General features: G+C 52.6%; 5 protein-coding genes across 5 annotated transcripts; 2 read left to right on the forward strand and 3 right to left on the reverse strand.

Annotated features, from left to right (window-relative positions):
• Positions 1–321: 321 nt before the first annotated feature.
• On the reverse strand, positions 322–2,169 carry J4E83_006552 (uncharacterized protein; the record flags this gene model as incomplete). Its single annotated transcript, XM_049333464.1, has 2 exons — positions 322–2,118; positions 2,161–2,169. 2 exons carry the CDS (start codon positions 2,167–2,169, stop codon positions 322–324), a joined length of 1,806 nt encoding a protein of 601 aa, XP_049187186.1.
• Positions 2,170–4,065: 1,896 nt separating this feature from the next.
• Positions 4,066–7,593, reverse strand: J4E83_006553 (uncharacterized protein; the record flags this gene model as incomplete). Its single annotated transcript, XM_049333465.1, has 5 exons — positions 4,066–4,869; positions 4,937–5,424; positions 5,471–5,738; positions 5,789–7,204; positions 7,318–7,593. The coding sequence occupies 5 exons, from the start codon at positions 7,591–7,593 to the stop codon at positions 4,066–4,068; spliced, it is 3,252 nt and encodes a 1,083-aa protein (XP_049187187.1).
• A 2,045-nt stretch (positions 7,594–9,638) lies between these two features.
• On the forward strand, positions 9,639–10,988 carry J4E83_006554 (uncharacterized protein; the record flags this gene model as incomplete). The annotated part of the gene is made up of 1 exon (XM_049333466.1): positions 9,639–10,988. The coding sequence occupies one exon, from the start codon at positions 9,639–9,641 to the stop codon at positions 10,986–10,988; it is 1,350 nt and encodes a 449-aa protein (XP_049187188.1).
• A 225-nt stretch (positions 10,989–11,213) lies between these two features.
• Positions 11,214–12,687, reverse strand: J4E83_006555 (uncharacterized protein; the record flags this gene model as incomplete). The annotated part of the gene is made up of 4 exons (XM_049333467.1): positions 11,214–11,471; positions 11,521–11,884; positions 11,934–12,426; positions 12,531–12,687. 4 exons carry the CDS (start codon positions 12,685–12,687, stop codon positions 11,214–11,216), a joined length of 1,272 nt encoding a protein of 423 aa, XP_049187189.1.
• Positions 12,688–13,322: 635 nt separating this feature from the next.
• Positions 13,323–15,206, forward strand: J4E83_006556 (uncharacterized protein; the record flags this gene model as incomplete). Its single annotated transcript, XM_049333468.1, has 2 exons — positions 13,323–13,558; positions 13,607–15,206. 2 exons carry the CDS (start codon positions 13,323–13,325, stop codon positions 15,204–15,206), a joined length of 1,836 nt encoding a protein of 611 aa, XP_049187190.1.
• Between the last annotated feature and the right edge of the window lie 1,150 nt (positions 15,207–16,356).

The following is a 16,356-nucleotide window of genomic DNA, read 5'->3' on the forward strand; positions in this document are numbered from 1 at the left end:
AGAGATGTCTGTCGCCACCTTTCCGACTAAAAGTAAACAGTTGAACTCCTAAAACGCCTTACAATGATATCGTACAGTAAATGTGAAAGTATATACATCCGTACGAAGAAAGTAGATGTCACGCCTAGATACCCGCGAATGTTTGCGAGATGACAGAAGAGTAAGGCTGCGCCTTGTCAGCTGTGGGCCTAAGCCCTACAGCCCTATATGAGCACAGATACCGATTCCAGGTGGAGCATTCGGAGACGCCGAAAGACATTGCCACTGTGGAGAAAGCTTGTCGCGACGTCGGTTTCTTGGAGTGGTGCATATGGGAGTTTTTCAATTTTTCGATCGCTTCCTTGACACGAAGCTGTCGTTTCTTATCAGCTGTCCCTCACCAGAATTCTTGCCCAAGGCTGCAACGACATCGGTCATCCTCAGCATCGTGGAATGAATCGCTTCAGGATGCTCAAAGCACAACATGATGCATGCCCGCATCGTTGTTGCGGAAAAGTACCTTCGCAGGTTCTTGTCTGTACTTTTGTTGCTTGCAGCCCCTATGACCAGACCTATCCATAGCAGCACTCCAGCCATATCAGACCAGCAGTCTGTGATGTCTGATTTCTCGAGGGCTTCTCGCAGTTGGCGAAGCATGGTGTCTCCACTGACTATTCGTGTGAAAACTTGTTGTTGAAGGGGGACGTCCGATGAGCTTGATTGCAATGTCGAAAGTGAGGGTCGTGAGAATGTGGATGAGTTCGATAAGCGATGGTTGAAAGGAAAACCTTCGCTGTTTGAACCAAACATAGGACTCTCGGTGAAGTCAGTAGCCGGGCTGACGTCCTGAATTTCGAGGGTCGAGGAGAAAGAGCCGTTGGAAAATGAGGCCGCGGACGAGCTGTACATGGCCGTTTGCGGTTCCGGTACCTGCACACGGTCGAGCGCCTCTGATAAAGGTACTTGGTCGAACATGGCCTGAGCCTGTACAATCGCGGCGAGGCGAATCGCTTCATACTTCCAGTCAATCTTATTTAGAATGGTCGTTCTGCGAGATTGTTGTACAGACTGAGATCCAATGATGCGGTCGTAAGCGCTTCGCGACTTATTTGAGATACCTGCACGCCTCGAGCCATTGGTATCAAGCAAGTCTTCCATCATCGTGCGAACGTCTTCCAGGAGCTTCTGCGCATTCGCATTACAATTTGCCGACCTCTCGATCGTCATGAATTTGCCGTGTGGATGGTATAGTGGCGATTCCGGTATCGTAGCGATCAAAGGATATGTCTTTATCGCCCGCATCTCGCAGTGATCGACGTACATCGGAGTGGGTGGAATTTCTTGTAAAACTGCAGTCGCAAGATTTGCCCATGAGACTGCAGATGCTAGCTGACCATTCACACCCAAGTTTCGGAGCCCACCGCGTTGGTTAATCATCGTTGCAATTCCGTTCTGATGGAAGCGTAGACCTACGTCGGTCCGACTTATGACATCTCCCAGTATGAGCTGGCTGACGGCAATGATGTTGTGATCTGCGACACTCTGCTCCGTGTTCGTAAGATTTCCACCCACAAAATGTATAACATCCTGACGCAGGGCTGCGGTCTCCAGACTCTCTACTTCGCGCTTGTGTATGACATCGTCGTGTGCGGAAGCCATGTAGAGGGTGCTGAGGAAGGTGTGTGGGTGGTCAAGACATTCAGGAATCCAGTGTTTTCCCAGACCCTGCGTGCCGAAATATCTGGAGCATTTGAGCTTCAATTTTTCGACCTTCACGCGAGTGTTTCTCGATTGGAACATGGTCATGAAAGGGTCGAGCCCATTCCCGAGACAGTGCAATTCTGGCACTGGACGTTCGTCGAATGGATAAACGCGATCATCCATCATTGGAACAACAATGGGTGTCTGGGTGAGGGTCGATTGGTGAGGCCTAGTCCGTGCTACCTGAGCATCATGGTGGGGAGCCTCCTGACTGCTGCTCGTAGACTGCGACAACCGGTGTATCTTATCATCACTCTTCTTCGCCTTCACTTTGGGTGTTTTGATTGTTCGTAGTTTCGTGGTGCTTTGGGAACCTAAGCTCGATCGCGAATGATCCGAGGCTTCGCTATTGGCCCTATTTTTGTCGCTGACCTGATTCTTTGTAGCTTTTAGATAGCTGCCCATCGCGGTTTGGCGTACGGTTTGCATGGTGGCCTTTGATTTGAAATCGCTGGGTTTGGTGGCGGTAATCCATCGAAGGCTCGCATTGTCAGGTGACTTCGCCGTTGGCGAAGAGCTCGACTTCCGAGGCGGCATGAATTCTACTGGATATTAGCGACTGGCACCACTGAGTGATCTGTGGATGGCGATCAGGGGTTCTGCTGATGTTGGTGATCGTGTTACACACCGTGTAGGTGCAGCATGCGCAGGCAGTGGACCTCGGCCGTAGCGAGAGCGCCTTCCGCATGTGGTACGCGCATCAAGTCCGTTCAATGATACGAAAAGGCACGCTCACCATTGAGTTGCTGCGGAGGCGACATGACATTTCCATAGAAGCTTGAGTCCGATGCGATCGTCGAGGGTGGTGAAGGATAGACAAATGGCATGTGATGGGCGGAGAAGAGCGGTCGTGCGGCTGGAGGGGCAGTCATTGTTGTCGACTAGCCCGATAGTACTCAAGGATAATTGGCAAGCGCGATGATGTTCGATTCGGTGATCGGAATGTGTGGGTCATTCCTATGGCAGATGTTAACGATTTAGATGGAATCTGAGCAACAAAAGACGAAGGATCGATCGGTATCGGGTAAGGCTGAAAGCAATGGGGCCAGAAGTATATATACGCGGCTGGTGACAGTGTGCCTTGCCGCCCGTGAATATTTCCAGAAAGGGCGCAATTCCAGCCATACAAAGCTTTGTGCAACAGATGAAGCGGAAAGCAGGCAATTGTGCGTCATAAAGCGTGTGTTGAGTATGCGCAGCAACGTGCTGGTGCTGGGATGAGTATACGGTGAAGGCAGTCGTGGCTGAGTCCTTAATGCTTGTTGCGACGAGTGAACGAGAGGCCTGCGCGCCGGGGAGGAGGCATAGTTGGTTGCCTGAACGCCGACCCATTGCACTGGTGCTCGCTTTAGCGCGGGACCCGTCTTAGACGCAGCACGAGTAAGTAGGGCTTTCGGGGATCCGTCAAAACTTTGGAGCAGTTTGCCATGTTGGATGGAATGGGCTTGGTGCAATGCGCGCGTTGCCACTGTGAGCAGAATCACGAGGCTGTATCCTCTCAGTCCTTCTACAATCTCTGTGAGGGGCTTCACCCACATCGATTTCCTCGTGAGGAGACCAGGCCCTTCATTGGACGTTGCTTCGCACGTGCGAAAGCTGACCTCCAAGCCCTGAAGACGCTGTAGAGGCCCAGCGCGTCTCACCGCCCGGTTGATGCCACCGCATCCCCCGAGCGCATGCCAACCCTGCTATCTTATCTAGACACAAAGTTTGGTCGAGCGGCGGACGTAGATGTCTTTACCAAGCCATTTCGTCCCATGGAACCCTTGGCTCAGCTACGTACCTCTCCGCTACACACGACACGAGACATCAGGCGATACTACGTTAGACGGAGCACACAGATACGACCGCAATCTAAACGTTCGCTTACCAGTTGACCAGCTACGTGGGTGCGCCGTGCCTCGGGATCCCGTCAAGACGCGGTAGAAGAGGGCAGACTGGTCGAGCTCACCAATCGCGAGGTAAACTCCTCTTCCTCCCGTGAGGTTGGATAAGCAGCCCTGTGGGGTCGATACGACCCTGCATTGCTACTCATTGGAGAGAGCAAAGCCAGACCCATATTTTGGGACCATCAATAGCACACGGCACCCCGAGTACCCAGATCGCCTAACATCACCAGGTGGCTGTTTAATTATTCGAGTGGTGGTCAATGTATGTTCAGCGGTACCTAGGTAGCGACGTCGGCCGAACCATTACTGCGAGTCTCGTGATGCGACGCCATACATCATTGTTGTGAGTATCGTGGGTTTGAATACACGGACCGCTTGCAAAGATGTACATAGCTGCATCAATGATACAATCCATGAGATAATCTGGTTATTACTACTACTGACGCATGTTGTTCAGCCCGAGGCCGAAATAATCACCGGGTGTTTGTGACGGACGTGTATCGCTACCAGCACTTACGTCGCTCCCACCGGGGCTAATGTCACCACTGTCTCGCGCCATCATACCAGTACCATCGGCCCCAAAATCACTGCCTGTGCCGTTCAATGCTCTGAGCCCATTGTTTTGTCCCCGCAGCGGTACATTTAGCCGTGCGGTTTCGAACGTAAAATGCGACTGGCCATGGACTGGTTCCGCTGATGGTGTCTTCAGCTCAACAAGCTCCAACGTACTTCGGAGTGTTGCGCCAGATTCATCAAGAGCCATGAGAAATCGCGCGAGTTCTTTGCATAGCTCCCAATCCTGTTCGTCTTTGGCGCGTTGAAGTAAGCGCACGACTTGATCGCCTGTCGGTCGCAGTTCTTCGAAAGTGTGAAGAACAAGGAGATAGCCACCTGCAGTCTTAAGATTCCCTTTCTGTAGCGATTCTTCGAATAGTTCTTCCGGTGGAGGCAGGTTCGAGAATAATGTCCGCCATGAACGGACCTCAGTTTTACGGGTACATTGCACAACAATGTCGAGATATCGGGGAAAGGAGCTCAGGAATGATAGCACGCTCGGCAATAGCGCCTGTTCGGGTGGTGGCTGCGTATCCACTTCTTCGTCCAAGACTTCATGCAGTAAGATCTCCAAAGCATGGGGGAAATATAGCAAATGCTGGTAATGGTGGCTAAGATGCAAGGCTGCAGGGTGATTGAACTGCGCCAGGTGACACCGCAGCAATGCGGGGAGAAAGAGGTGTGTCTAGCATGTGTGTCAGCATGAGATCAGTGTACCACCAATGACGCGGGAGCAGAGCGCAGAGACTTACCCTGGTTCCGAAGCGCAAGAACGCGAAGCTCGTATCCCTGCGTTGAATCAACTCTGACTCCACCCCGAATATGATTGCTTTGTTAATCAATGCCGAAAGAGGATAGAAGTCGACGGGGATTTGAACAGGCGTGGGCAGTTCCCTGCCGATCTCTGGTGACGCGGAAGCAAGGACGTCTTGCATGTCTATCCAAACTCGAATGTCGTTACCATCGAAGAACCACAATGAGTCACGTAAATCGTGGCCGTGGACACCCTCCATGGTCAGTTCCATAGAGGGGCTCGCCGGCAACGAATCGGCATGTCGGTCCAATGCGAACGCAGGGTGATCGCGCATAAGAGCGTACGTCTCCACGTTCTGCGCGATGATGCGCATCTCGTATTTGAGTTCGCCACTCTCGGTAGTCGTTGGCTGCAGGAGCACAAGTTTACCATCTACGAGGAACAGGATAGTCGCGACCGCCACGTCCTGTGTTGGATCACCGTTATCTAAGACGTGTCAGCAGTTACAGTGCCGTAGGATCAAAGGACGTACGTATTTGATCTTCCGGTAATATCCAGCTAAGCGCTCGCACTCGTGTAGGAGCCCGAATGATGCCATGCAGGGCGATTTGACCCACTTGCACCAATTTCACACTTGCGTCGGACACACTGATTACGTAGTGGTACAATATATTCTCGTACGTGTAGACCAGGAGTGAATCTTCGCCGGAGGGTGCTATCAGTACGATGGGCGCAGGTAGCTTCTGCGTATGCATGACATGGCTGTTGTCAAGAGCCGCCTCGCGCGAATATACCCGGACCTTGACAAGTGAGTCAGTATAAATCGAAGCGAGAGCCTGGATGTACCTACTTCGTGAGACTCGCGGCATTCGACAGCCGCAATCAAGACATGCTGGAACCAGCACATACCTCCTCGGACAGTGAATTCGTTTTCTATAAAAGGATCATCGAACATTTTCCACCGTCCGCTGTTAACGGAGTAGTGGGCGAGCCCTCTCTTGCCTGCTATTGCCACATATCGACCGTCATTCGAAATGACTGCACTTCTAATCGGCCATTGGTCGACAAGGTAAGCCGATGGAATTTGAACATGGTGCCAGAGTGAGACGTCGGCGGAGATTGTCGTCAGATCTGGCAGATCGTAACCGCGGTAAATCATGAATCCGGTACTGGTCTGCATCAAAGATCGTGACACATTTGCCGAAGAGAAGCAGCCAGTGACTGCACTGCGAGCCATCTCCAAAACAAACAGACGGTTGTCGTTGTCGCCCAACATCAAGAGCTCCGCACCACCTCCAATCCAGAAAGCCTCTTTGACACTGAGAAGCCACCCTTCGTTGTTGGTCTTGGAAAGCGTCCTTTCTGCAGTGAAGCTGGTGGCCCCGGGCTTTCCGTATACACTCCACATAGCCCAACCGTGTTCATAGCCAGCGAACAGACAATACCCGTCTGGCGAGTATGTCAATACAGTCAATTTGCCGGGCGAAGTGACGTTCGGTCGTAGTTTATGCGACAGAGGGATGTTGCCGGTATAGTCGCGTGCGGTGTATACATGGATCTCGCCACTGGTGCAGCCAACAGCAAGCAAAGAGAATCTCGCATTAATCGCAGCTTTGACACCATAATCGGCATCAGTCTTGGGTGTGTGGAAGCCGTAGCCACGGAAGAGACTAGAAGCAGCAGCATCTCGTCTAGCCGCTTTTTGAACGGCAAAAGCTTTTCCGTCACCTGTGATCCAGCACGACAGGTTCATGGGTCGATCGTGGACCATTTCTCGCATTGATGCGTTGCTCCCTAACCATGTCATCTTGGTCAGAAGCTCGGTGCTGGTCTGGCTTCCAGCGTTGTCGGGCGCCCAACGAATACATTGCACGGCTGCCGGCTTCTCGGTGGCCACGACCAACTCGTCGTCCAGAGCCAGAGCCCGAATTATCCCAGCATCCACCCGTATCACCATCCGGAACCGCAGACTGAGCTCTTTCAGGCCATTGCCCTCTCCAGGTCCTGCATTGACATCATGCTGGCGCTGGATCTTGAAGCCTGTGATTGCACTGCTTTTCCTCGCGTGACCTCCGTGTGTGTTGGTGAATTGAGCCTGGTATATGCGGGATGAATGGTCTGTCGCGAGCGAGTACGTGATGAGGAAGCCGAGCGCGGTCTGGACGACGAAAATTTGGGAGTCGGGGCGGAGTAGGACGTCTGTATTGGGGCCGTATGTTCTAACGGATTGCTCTGATCGGAGTACGGAGGCTAGAACTACTGTAGGCTGTGACGAATTAGCACATGAAGCGCCAGGCTAGCAATGAAACATGCCTTCGTCTGCCAGATTGTGAGGGTTGTCCTGGTGAGGGTCGCAAACATGTGACCACTTCTCGTCACTCTGATCGCGATAATGGTGCCATGTATGTCGTCCTCTACTGTTTGGACCGACGCGCCTGCTTGGGGCGAGTGCGCGCCATTCTTCTCTTCTACCCCACTCTTACTATCGGCAGAGACCTCATGTTCAGATTGATTCTGCGATTGGGGGTCCGACCCTCCATGTGCTCCGTCCGATTGCTTGTGTTCGACGCCATCGTGCGAGGTGTTCGTGCGCCCAGGATCCGTACGTTTAGTGGCCGCGAAGACGGAGGGCGACGAGATGGGCCAATACGTCATGGCGGTCTACCGCAAGCGATGGCTGCATTTGCGCGCGCCCATCTCAATGCGGGGATGTATGCTTCACGGAGCTCATGCTAGCTGAGTTGGTGCAGGGGAGGCTGGTGGTGGAGCTGGGCGGTGAAGTCACGCGAGGCGCAGCAATGTGGCTGCTGCATCCGTGCTGACATGTGCAGGCAGTACGCGTATCGCGGGGGGAACATGCGGTGGCCGTCCCGCACATGCACCACACTAAAATATTACAGCGAACGTATTGATTCAAGGGCTTATTGTAAGATGTGGCCGAGAAACGACAGACCGATGCCGAAAATACTGCATTGGGAAGGAAATTCTTACCGTCGATTACGGTGCGCAGATGCGCATTTGCGCACATGCATGAGCCAAGATTTCACAGAAGCCCGGAAAACATCCTGCTTTGCCAACTGACCAGCAGCACTACTTCCAGCCACTCGATTTGAGGTGATATTGAGTGGCTGCCGAAGAAAACAAATTTAAATGTCTACGTTGTTTTGGGACTTGGTTAACTTTCGTGCCTTGCACAGATGTAGACAGCAGGGCACCTGTCCAGTGCCCGGGTTATTCCTTGCGTGAGGTGTAGCAGTGAAATCGTACTCGCCCTTCTTCTTTGTCTTTGGAGTGCGAAATGTAGTGTGCATTGCAATAGAGTTGGGGTATGCCTTGCCACTGTTCCGCAAGTTGTGAGAAGCCTTTCTGGAAGCATGCGTGGGCCAGTCAATGTTGCAAAGCGACAAACAGTATCCAGAGAATGATCCAACAGATTTCAGATTTAGACAGCCTGAATTCAACATTGCCTCAGGGTTGAATCAATTTCCGGTCTTACATGGGTACGCCCACATAGACCGCAAAGCATCAATGGATTGTTTGATTTCTTCCCGGAACGATGTGACTTGGTAGCAACGCCGATCTTGACTGCTTTGGTGTCCTTCCTTTACTGGTTAGGTTGCATTTGGACCAAGGTCGGCATGGGTGTGGTCCATATCACCCAACTGCCCCGCGTCGCTCAAGTGAATTTTCTTTCAATCCCCGCACCAAAGAGAATATAAATGGTGTATTTGCTCGGCTTTCCATCAATTCCTAGAGAAGGACAGATGGCCGGTTAGTCTAAACACTTCCATCTTCAACGCATCCATTCTAACATCCTATACAGAGCTGGTTATGGCGCCAGGTTAAGGTTTCTTAACGTTAAGTCTAAGAGAGCAATTTCTAAGACATCCTGGTCACGAAAGTGGCGTGGGTTCGAGTCCCACTCTGTTCAGCATTCGTCTGGCTATAGTCAGATACTCCAGGATCTTTTTTTGCGGCTGTGTGTGGCCCTACGGGGGACCCCTTACTCGGTGGGACCCTTCCTTTTTGCTGGACTATGCTACACATGCCAAGACCCCTCACAGACTCTGCATTGCCCCAGATAGAAGGTATCTTGTTTCCAGAAAGCACTGCCACAGATTAGTGGGTTCGGGTTTAGGCGTCCAAGCCGCCTACCCGAAATACGACTTCTTGCGCGCCTTTCCTCGTTTATTCTACCTCCTGAACTAGCTCACAACGATCTCACTCCAATTCTATACTTTACCTACACATACATGTCGATTTAACATATTTGTTTTCGCATAATGCGCCTCCTGCACATTGCCGACGATGAACGCCTCAGCCTGGTGGAGTTCATAGAAGATGACATACCACCATACGCTATCCTCTCACATACCTGGGGCCCAGATAGCGAGGTCAGCTATCGCGACATGATAGATGGGACAGGAGAACAGAAAGAAGGACATCGCAAGATTCGTTACTGTGCAGAGCAGGCTTTGAAAAACAATCTAAGATATTTTTGGGTCGATACATGCTGCAGGTAAGTCATTGATACCTTCGTTAAGATATGAACTAACAGGATCGTTGATAGTGAGTGTTTTGTTGCTATTATTACAAAGTAGCTTGCCGCAAACTTTGGCCTTGTACATCCGCTAATAGCTTCATCATCTTTTACAGTCGACAAATCCAGCAGCGCCGAGTTAACAGAGTCAATCAACTCCATGTTCCAATACTACCGACAAGCCATCGTCTGCTACGCCTATCTCGAAGACTTCCCCGAAGGCGCAGTACTCAAAGGAGGACTATCCCAATGCCGATGGTTCACCAGAGGCTGGACGCTACAAGAGCTGCTCGCACCAGGCATTGTCGAGTTCTACGCCCAGGGATGGAAGTTCGTTGGAACCAAACACGAGCAAGCGGCCGCCATATCTCGTTTCACCAACATACCTGAGGCGGTGTTGACGCACGCGCGGAGAGACATCATAGCCGAGCAATCTGTCTCGGCACGGATGTCATGGGCTTCACAACGGAGGACGAAGCGGAAAGAAGATATGGCGTACTGCCTTCTTGGTATATTCGACGTCAATATGCCGTTGATCTACGGCGAGGGTAACAAGGCGTTCCGACGTTTGCAAGAAGAGATCATCAAGCGCGACAACGACCTCAGCATCTTCGCCTGGAACAGCATGTCGGAGAATCAGAACAACGACCTCGTCGAAATATTCGCAAGCTCACCCGCTGCTTTTGAGGATGTATTTGCCGCAAGCGTCCACAAACACCAACTGGCCGAGTTCTCCGTCACAAACCGCGGTCTCTTACTTGGCGGCGACTTCGAGATCTACGGCTGGTACGGTGAACGCGGTTACACCGACATTCCGAAACACTACGTCCTCTTGGTCGGGGAATCAAAGAAAGACGACAGCAGTATAGGAATTTTTCTCCGAAAATGCGGGCCCGGGCTGTTTTGCCGCATTGGCGGGTTGCCTTTGGCCAGGCTGCCGAACAAAATCATCACATACTCTGCGCGGGAGCTGATGAACTCAGTCTACCTCTCCACGGATGCCTTCCTCAAACACTCAATTACTCGCCTGGTGTCCTTCCGTCACGATGGCCTGCATATTCCCGTCCAGGAACATCTCCGAATGCGGTCGGTGGCCCCGCTGCATGCATGGGATCATCTGGACAGGACTTTTCTGGTTCCAAAGGCCTGGGACCAGAATGTAAGCCAGTTGGTACTTGCTGCTCAGTTCAGCGTAACGATTGCGGGGTACACAGCCGAAATAGTGGTCATCTGTCCAGCTCATAAAGATCAAACTCCGATAGTATTCCTCGCGAAGGATTATCTTCGGGAGACGAGATTCTTGTTCGCAGACAAAGTTGGTAAGGAGGGTATCTTATGGGAAGACTTGGTGAAAGAATTACCCAAGCTCCCGTTCCTGAACAAGGGCCATGTTTATGTCAAACCTAAGCATGCCTTCAAGATTAGCGTCGGTTTACAGAGGATCAAAATTGATACCGATTGTGGCCCGATCAGTGTCAGAAGCCTGACCTCGTCAGTCACAGCTGTGTAGATCATGCGAAACGTGTTTGTACCATTGTACTACCAGAAAATGTCATCAACGCGATATCGTACAAGCCGTGTCGAGGCAAAGATTGTATACATGCCATTCGTTCGTTCATCTCCCAGGGGTATTCAATTCTCCGCTTCTCATCGTATCGTAAGAACGCATATACACAATAGCCCACATCATTCATCTCCTGCGGTCCATATACACACAACACCAGTATAGCGTCTTCTACAAGAAGTATTCTCCGCGACCTCCACGACCCGCGGGGACGGCACGTTTGTGATCTGGGACGGCAGAGAAAATTTGGAACTCCGGCTTGAGGTCTTCGCCTAGGTTCATGATGGAGGCGACGTTTCCGCAGCGGTAGCAGTAGTTGGGTGCTGACCAAACGGTGACGACGTCTTTGTCTTTGAAGTGGTATTTGTAGCCTTCGTTGACTAATTGATGGGCGCGTGCGATGAGTTGGAGGCCGTTTACGTGGTTGAACTGCGACAGTCAGCGATGGGGTAATGGATGAAAGGAGATGGGTGCATACCTCTGAAGACACCTTGTCTCCGAATAGCCAGCCTGCTCCTCGGGGTGAGACAGCCCACGTGTCGACATCTTCGGGATCACTCCAGACGAGATCGCAGAAGGCTCCCTCGTGTGGAATCTCTTGGGCTCGCGCAACAACGCGGATCTGGTCTAGTGTTCTGATCTCCGGACTCAGACCGCCGTGTACGCAGAGCACCTTTCCGTCAACGATAGCGGCTAGGGCAAGGAAATCGAAGACTTGGCAGCAGGCCTTCCATACCGAAGCGTTGCCGTATTTGGTCTGACATTCCTCGTAGAAACCGTAGACTTGGGTGATTTGTCTCGACTCGTGGTTTCCGCGGACGAGAGTGACGCGGTCAGGGAATCTGTTTCAATTAGTACCGTGAATGTAGTTCTGCGTGCCTGTTGACCTACTTGGCCTTCAAGCACATGAGAAGGGTAAAAGTCTCCAAACTGAAGTATCCTCGGTCGACAAAGTCACCCAGGAAGATGAAGTTCTGCTGGCCATTTCCACCCACTGTGTTCTTGGTAGAGTCTGCATCCGATGCCGAACCAAGACTCCGCCTGTCGTGAACGCTCCTGCTTCGGCCGCGTTCCTCCTCCTCTTCGTCGTCGCCCTCTTCATCGCCATCGCCGCCAGGAGGACTTGTTGGGCCAGTGTAGTTGGGATCGCGCTGGAATCTCCTCTTCATCTTGCGCTTGACCTTGGGGTCTGTTATGCTGGTAGGAGGCTCGAGATCGGCGGGGTTGATTGTGCTTGGTAATGTGACTGGTGGTGCGAGGGGCGCGGCAGGGGAGTCGTTGGGCATGCCGCCAGCGACACGGAAGAGCTCGAGCAGATCGTAGAATTGACCGTGGATATCTCCGCATACTGTGACGGGTGTTCGCACGGGTTGGATGTTGGATTCTGTTAGATGTAGGTTAGTCTTATATATGGATATAGATACCATGCCGCATAATAGCCATGCCTTCCTTCTTTGGCATAAGTCATGCGGCATTGGTGAGACTCACCCTCCATCAGACACTCCTTGACAATCTCGCATAGTCGCTTCATGTCGGCCTCGGGCAGGTACTTGCATTGCTTCGCCTGCTCCAGCCATTCATCCGGCCCTGCGCCCTTTGCGAGGCGCGCGGGCCCTGGCTGTGGTACGTCGCTATCTTTGCCCATCTTGCAGTCGTGCTCTAGCTCAGAATGAATAGGGAAAGCTCGATGCGGTGCGTTTAGGTCGGGATAGGCGACAATGGCGGCGGGAGGGAGGCGGGTCGTGTGCCGATGGGGGTGCTGAGGGATGGGCTATAGGGTATCATGGGTCAGCGTGGCTCGCAGTGGAAGTATGCGCAGTCAGCGGCAATCAGCTGCGTCGTGGGCAGCGCGAGGTTCGGGTCTTGAGGATATATCGGCGTGGTTGAGGTGTAGTCGAGACGCGGGCGCCGGTGGGGCAGCTGCCGCCCCTCGGCGCTTGCCGTTGCGCCTGCCCTCGCCCACTGTCTCGTGAAGGCGCGCCTGTTGTCGCTGCGTCATTGCCGCAACTCTCACCAAAACAATCGCCGTGTCTGGTACTGCCTTCTCGAGTGATTCCTTCAATGTCCTCACCTACAAACCGGCGCTCCCTCCTCCACCTCACCTCTGCTCAGCGACACGCGCGATAAATTCACCCGGCACAGGCTCTTGAATACGACTACAACCACGGTATATACTATGATTGTGTATTATAAACAGCCATCACTAACAGCTAACTATAGAAAATAAACATATACTCGAGCATACCGACTGCACGCACAAACGAGCATCATCGCGCCCTCATGGCCCCTCCGAATAACCCCAACGGCGTCCTGCCAGTCACACTTCTCCAGAAGAACGCCCCGGCCCAGTCGCCCCGTGGACCCAAAGCAGCCCAGCCTCGCCTGAAGCTGATATGTCGGCGACTTCCTCCTGGTCTTACCAAGACCGAGTTCATAGAGGCCCTAGGCGACGAGTGGAAGCTTGGTGCTGGCAAGATCGATTGGATGAATTACAGAAAGGGCAAGATTTCTACTGAGTACTCTCACCTTCTTGTCTTTTAGAGACGGCCTATTGACCCCCTCAGTGCGGCCAAACCCTCCAAGCCAGCGCGCGCATACATCCACGTTACCAAGCAGGACCACGTCAAGGCCCTCGGCGACCACGTGCGCGCAGTCACCTTCCACGATGCCACCAAGTCATGGCAGGACCCCGCCCTCGTCGGCCCACCTACGCTCGAATACGCTCCGTACCCGAAGATGCCTGGTGGCCGCCGTAGAAACGACAACCGCCAGGGTACCATCGATCAGGATCAAGAATTCAAGGACTTCCTCGAGAGCCTTACCAACCCCATCACCAAGCCCCCGGCCGCTGAGAATGAAGGTCAGAAGGAGAAGGTCAAAACCACTCCTCTGATTGAAGCGCTCCGGGAAAAGAAGGCTAACAGGGAGAAGCCGAGCGCAAAGGCAAATCGAGGTCGTGGAGAAGGCAAGGATGATGGTGAGAAGAAGATACTCGCCAAGCCAGGCAAAGAGAACGCCCTCAACTCGGGAGATAAGAATCGCCGTATAAGCAAGGCTGACAAGGCTCAAGCTTCCAAGGAGGCTGTCAAGATCCTTAACAAGGAAGCGTCATCCTCCAAATCATCTGCCTCAGCCTCGGCGGACAAGGCCTCTGCCAGCCCAGCGCCAGAGCGCAAGCGTGGTAACGTCGCACTCGCAAAGTCGATGCTGCAGCGTGACCTTGGTGTAGGACCTGCTCCCACTCGTCGGCGCGGAACCAAGCGTGAGGTTGGCACACCTGCGGCCGAGTCCAATGCGCAAGCAAAGGAGACCAAAGCAGCCGAGGAGAAGGCGAAAGAGGCACCTGTTGCACAACCAGCAGCAGCAACTCCGGACAAGAATTCTCAGGCAAGCAGGAAGGAACGCCCGACTCGTGCAGAACGGCGCGCATTCAAGGCCAACCAGGGCGACAAGCCTAACGACAAGGCTACCGCCAGCGATGTCAAGCCCCAGACGCCACTGAAGACCCCTGCGCCCCAAATCCTGAAAAAGCCTCAGACTCAGACTCCAACGGCTCCCAAAGGTCCAGCTGCCTCAAGAGCTCCACCTACCGAGCCTGCTGCAGCCAGAAACAGCCCTGCTCCTGCACAGTCGCACTCTACTCCCGCAAAGGCCGATGCGGGACCCTCCCAGACGCATAACAATACCCCCAAAGCAGCACCAGCTCAACCCGTGCCCGCACCCACGAGCAAGCAAGCGTTCCTCAAGCATGCCAATCCCAGCCAGGGTATTACCGAGCCCCTCATCGAAGAAGTCATGAAGACCTTTGGAGGCATTGACAAAGTCGAGATTGACAAGCGTAAGGGCTTCGCCTATGTCGACTTTGCCGAACCGGAGGGTCTAAAGAAAGCCATGGCCGCCAGCCCCATCAAGATCGCGCAAGGCGCTGTTCAGGTTCTTGAACGGAAAGAAAAGGTCGCCAGAGCTCCTCGCTTCAACGGTCCACCGACCGGGCCTGCTCGTGGCGGCGCTCGCGGCAACTTCGCACCTCGTGGAGGGCGTGGCGGCCGTGGAGGTGCCAGAGGCGGCGCACACGTTGGCCCTGTGCCTGCTGCCGGTGCCGGCGATGCTGCCTCACCTGCTCCAGCTCCAGCACATGTCGCCAGTACGAACGCTGCTACGTGAACGAACCGTCTGTGTCTATGCGTCAGACACGAGACATCAGCGTTTCTACGACATTCTATCGAACATGGCCACCTTCTGTATCACAGTCCATACAACAGAGGTTGAGATGCCATATCTCCATGCTAGGTCTTCATCTTGCATAGCCTTCCAATCATCGATATCGGGGACCACAGCATATCAGGTGTGCACACGATGAGACATGCGTATTGTGTCATGAGCCAGTTGACTAAGAGACACGACGATATGATTTGGAGAGCAGGTATCACCGCATCTGCTACACGGACATCAAGTAAGAGGTGATGAGATGTATGCCGGGACCCAGCATGACAGGAGATTAGCGAAGTAGTAGATACGTCAATCAGATGTGTGTATCTACTTGCTCAACATGATTTCTATCACACATCCCGTGCAAGATGTAGAGAGTGGATAGAGTTAAATTAGACTGAACTAGACTAAAGATGTCCTTATTATTCCTACTCTCGTACCCTGACAGTAAAAGAGTGTGGTAAAGAGAAATAGCGAGCTTTTGGTGCCGTGAGGCGCTTATCTTTGGTATATTGAGTGGGAAAGAACGCGCGCGATGATCAGAGGATGAGCAATTTCGGGGCAACAGTGATGAGTATAGACAAGGTGGTGGCGGAGTTGAGTCGCTTTGGGCAAAAGGTAGGTGCGGGAACGACGGTAGAGCAGCAAAGGACAGACGTAGCAGGCCAAGGTAAGCAAGAAAGCGCAATCATGAAGCATGTACATTAACGTTGAAGATGAAAGATTTCCAGCTCTTTTCCCCATGTACCATAAACCACAGACCCGTCAATCCGCCTAATGCGAATTCTCTCTCCCTTAATCCTCATCCTCCGAATGCAATGCTAATCCCGCCAGCCCGCCAGTTCAAAACACAAAACACACAAATGCCAAAGCTAACTACATACAAAAAAAGGGTATCGACATAATCCGCCGCGAAGCGTTAGTGGGAAAGATAAGGTGTTTTCCCAGATCCAGGTCTTTGGCTTGAAGATACAAAACATGTGTGGACAACAAGATAAGCTGAACTGCAACCCAACTCGCTAAATGATACTACGAGAACAAGAAAGACAAGATAAATAGAGCAATGCGGTAATGACACGCTTGATGATGGTAAAAGATGCCAAAG

This window comes from Alternaria metachromatica, assembly GCF_023757995.1.
Source record: "Alternaria metachromatica strain BMP 0045 chromosome Unknown scaffold_15, whole genome shotgun sequence".
Classification (NCBI taxonomy): Eukaryota; Fungi; Ascomycota; class Dothideomycetes; order Pleosporales; family Pleosporaceae; genus Alternaria; species Alternaria metachromatica.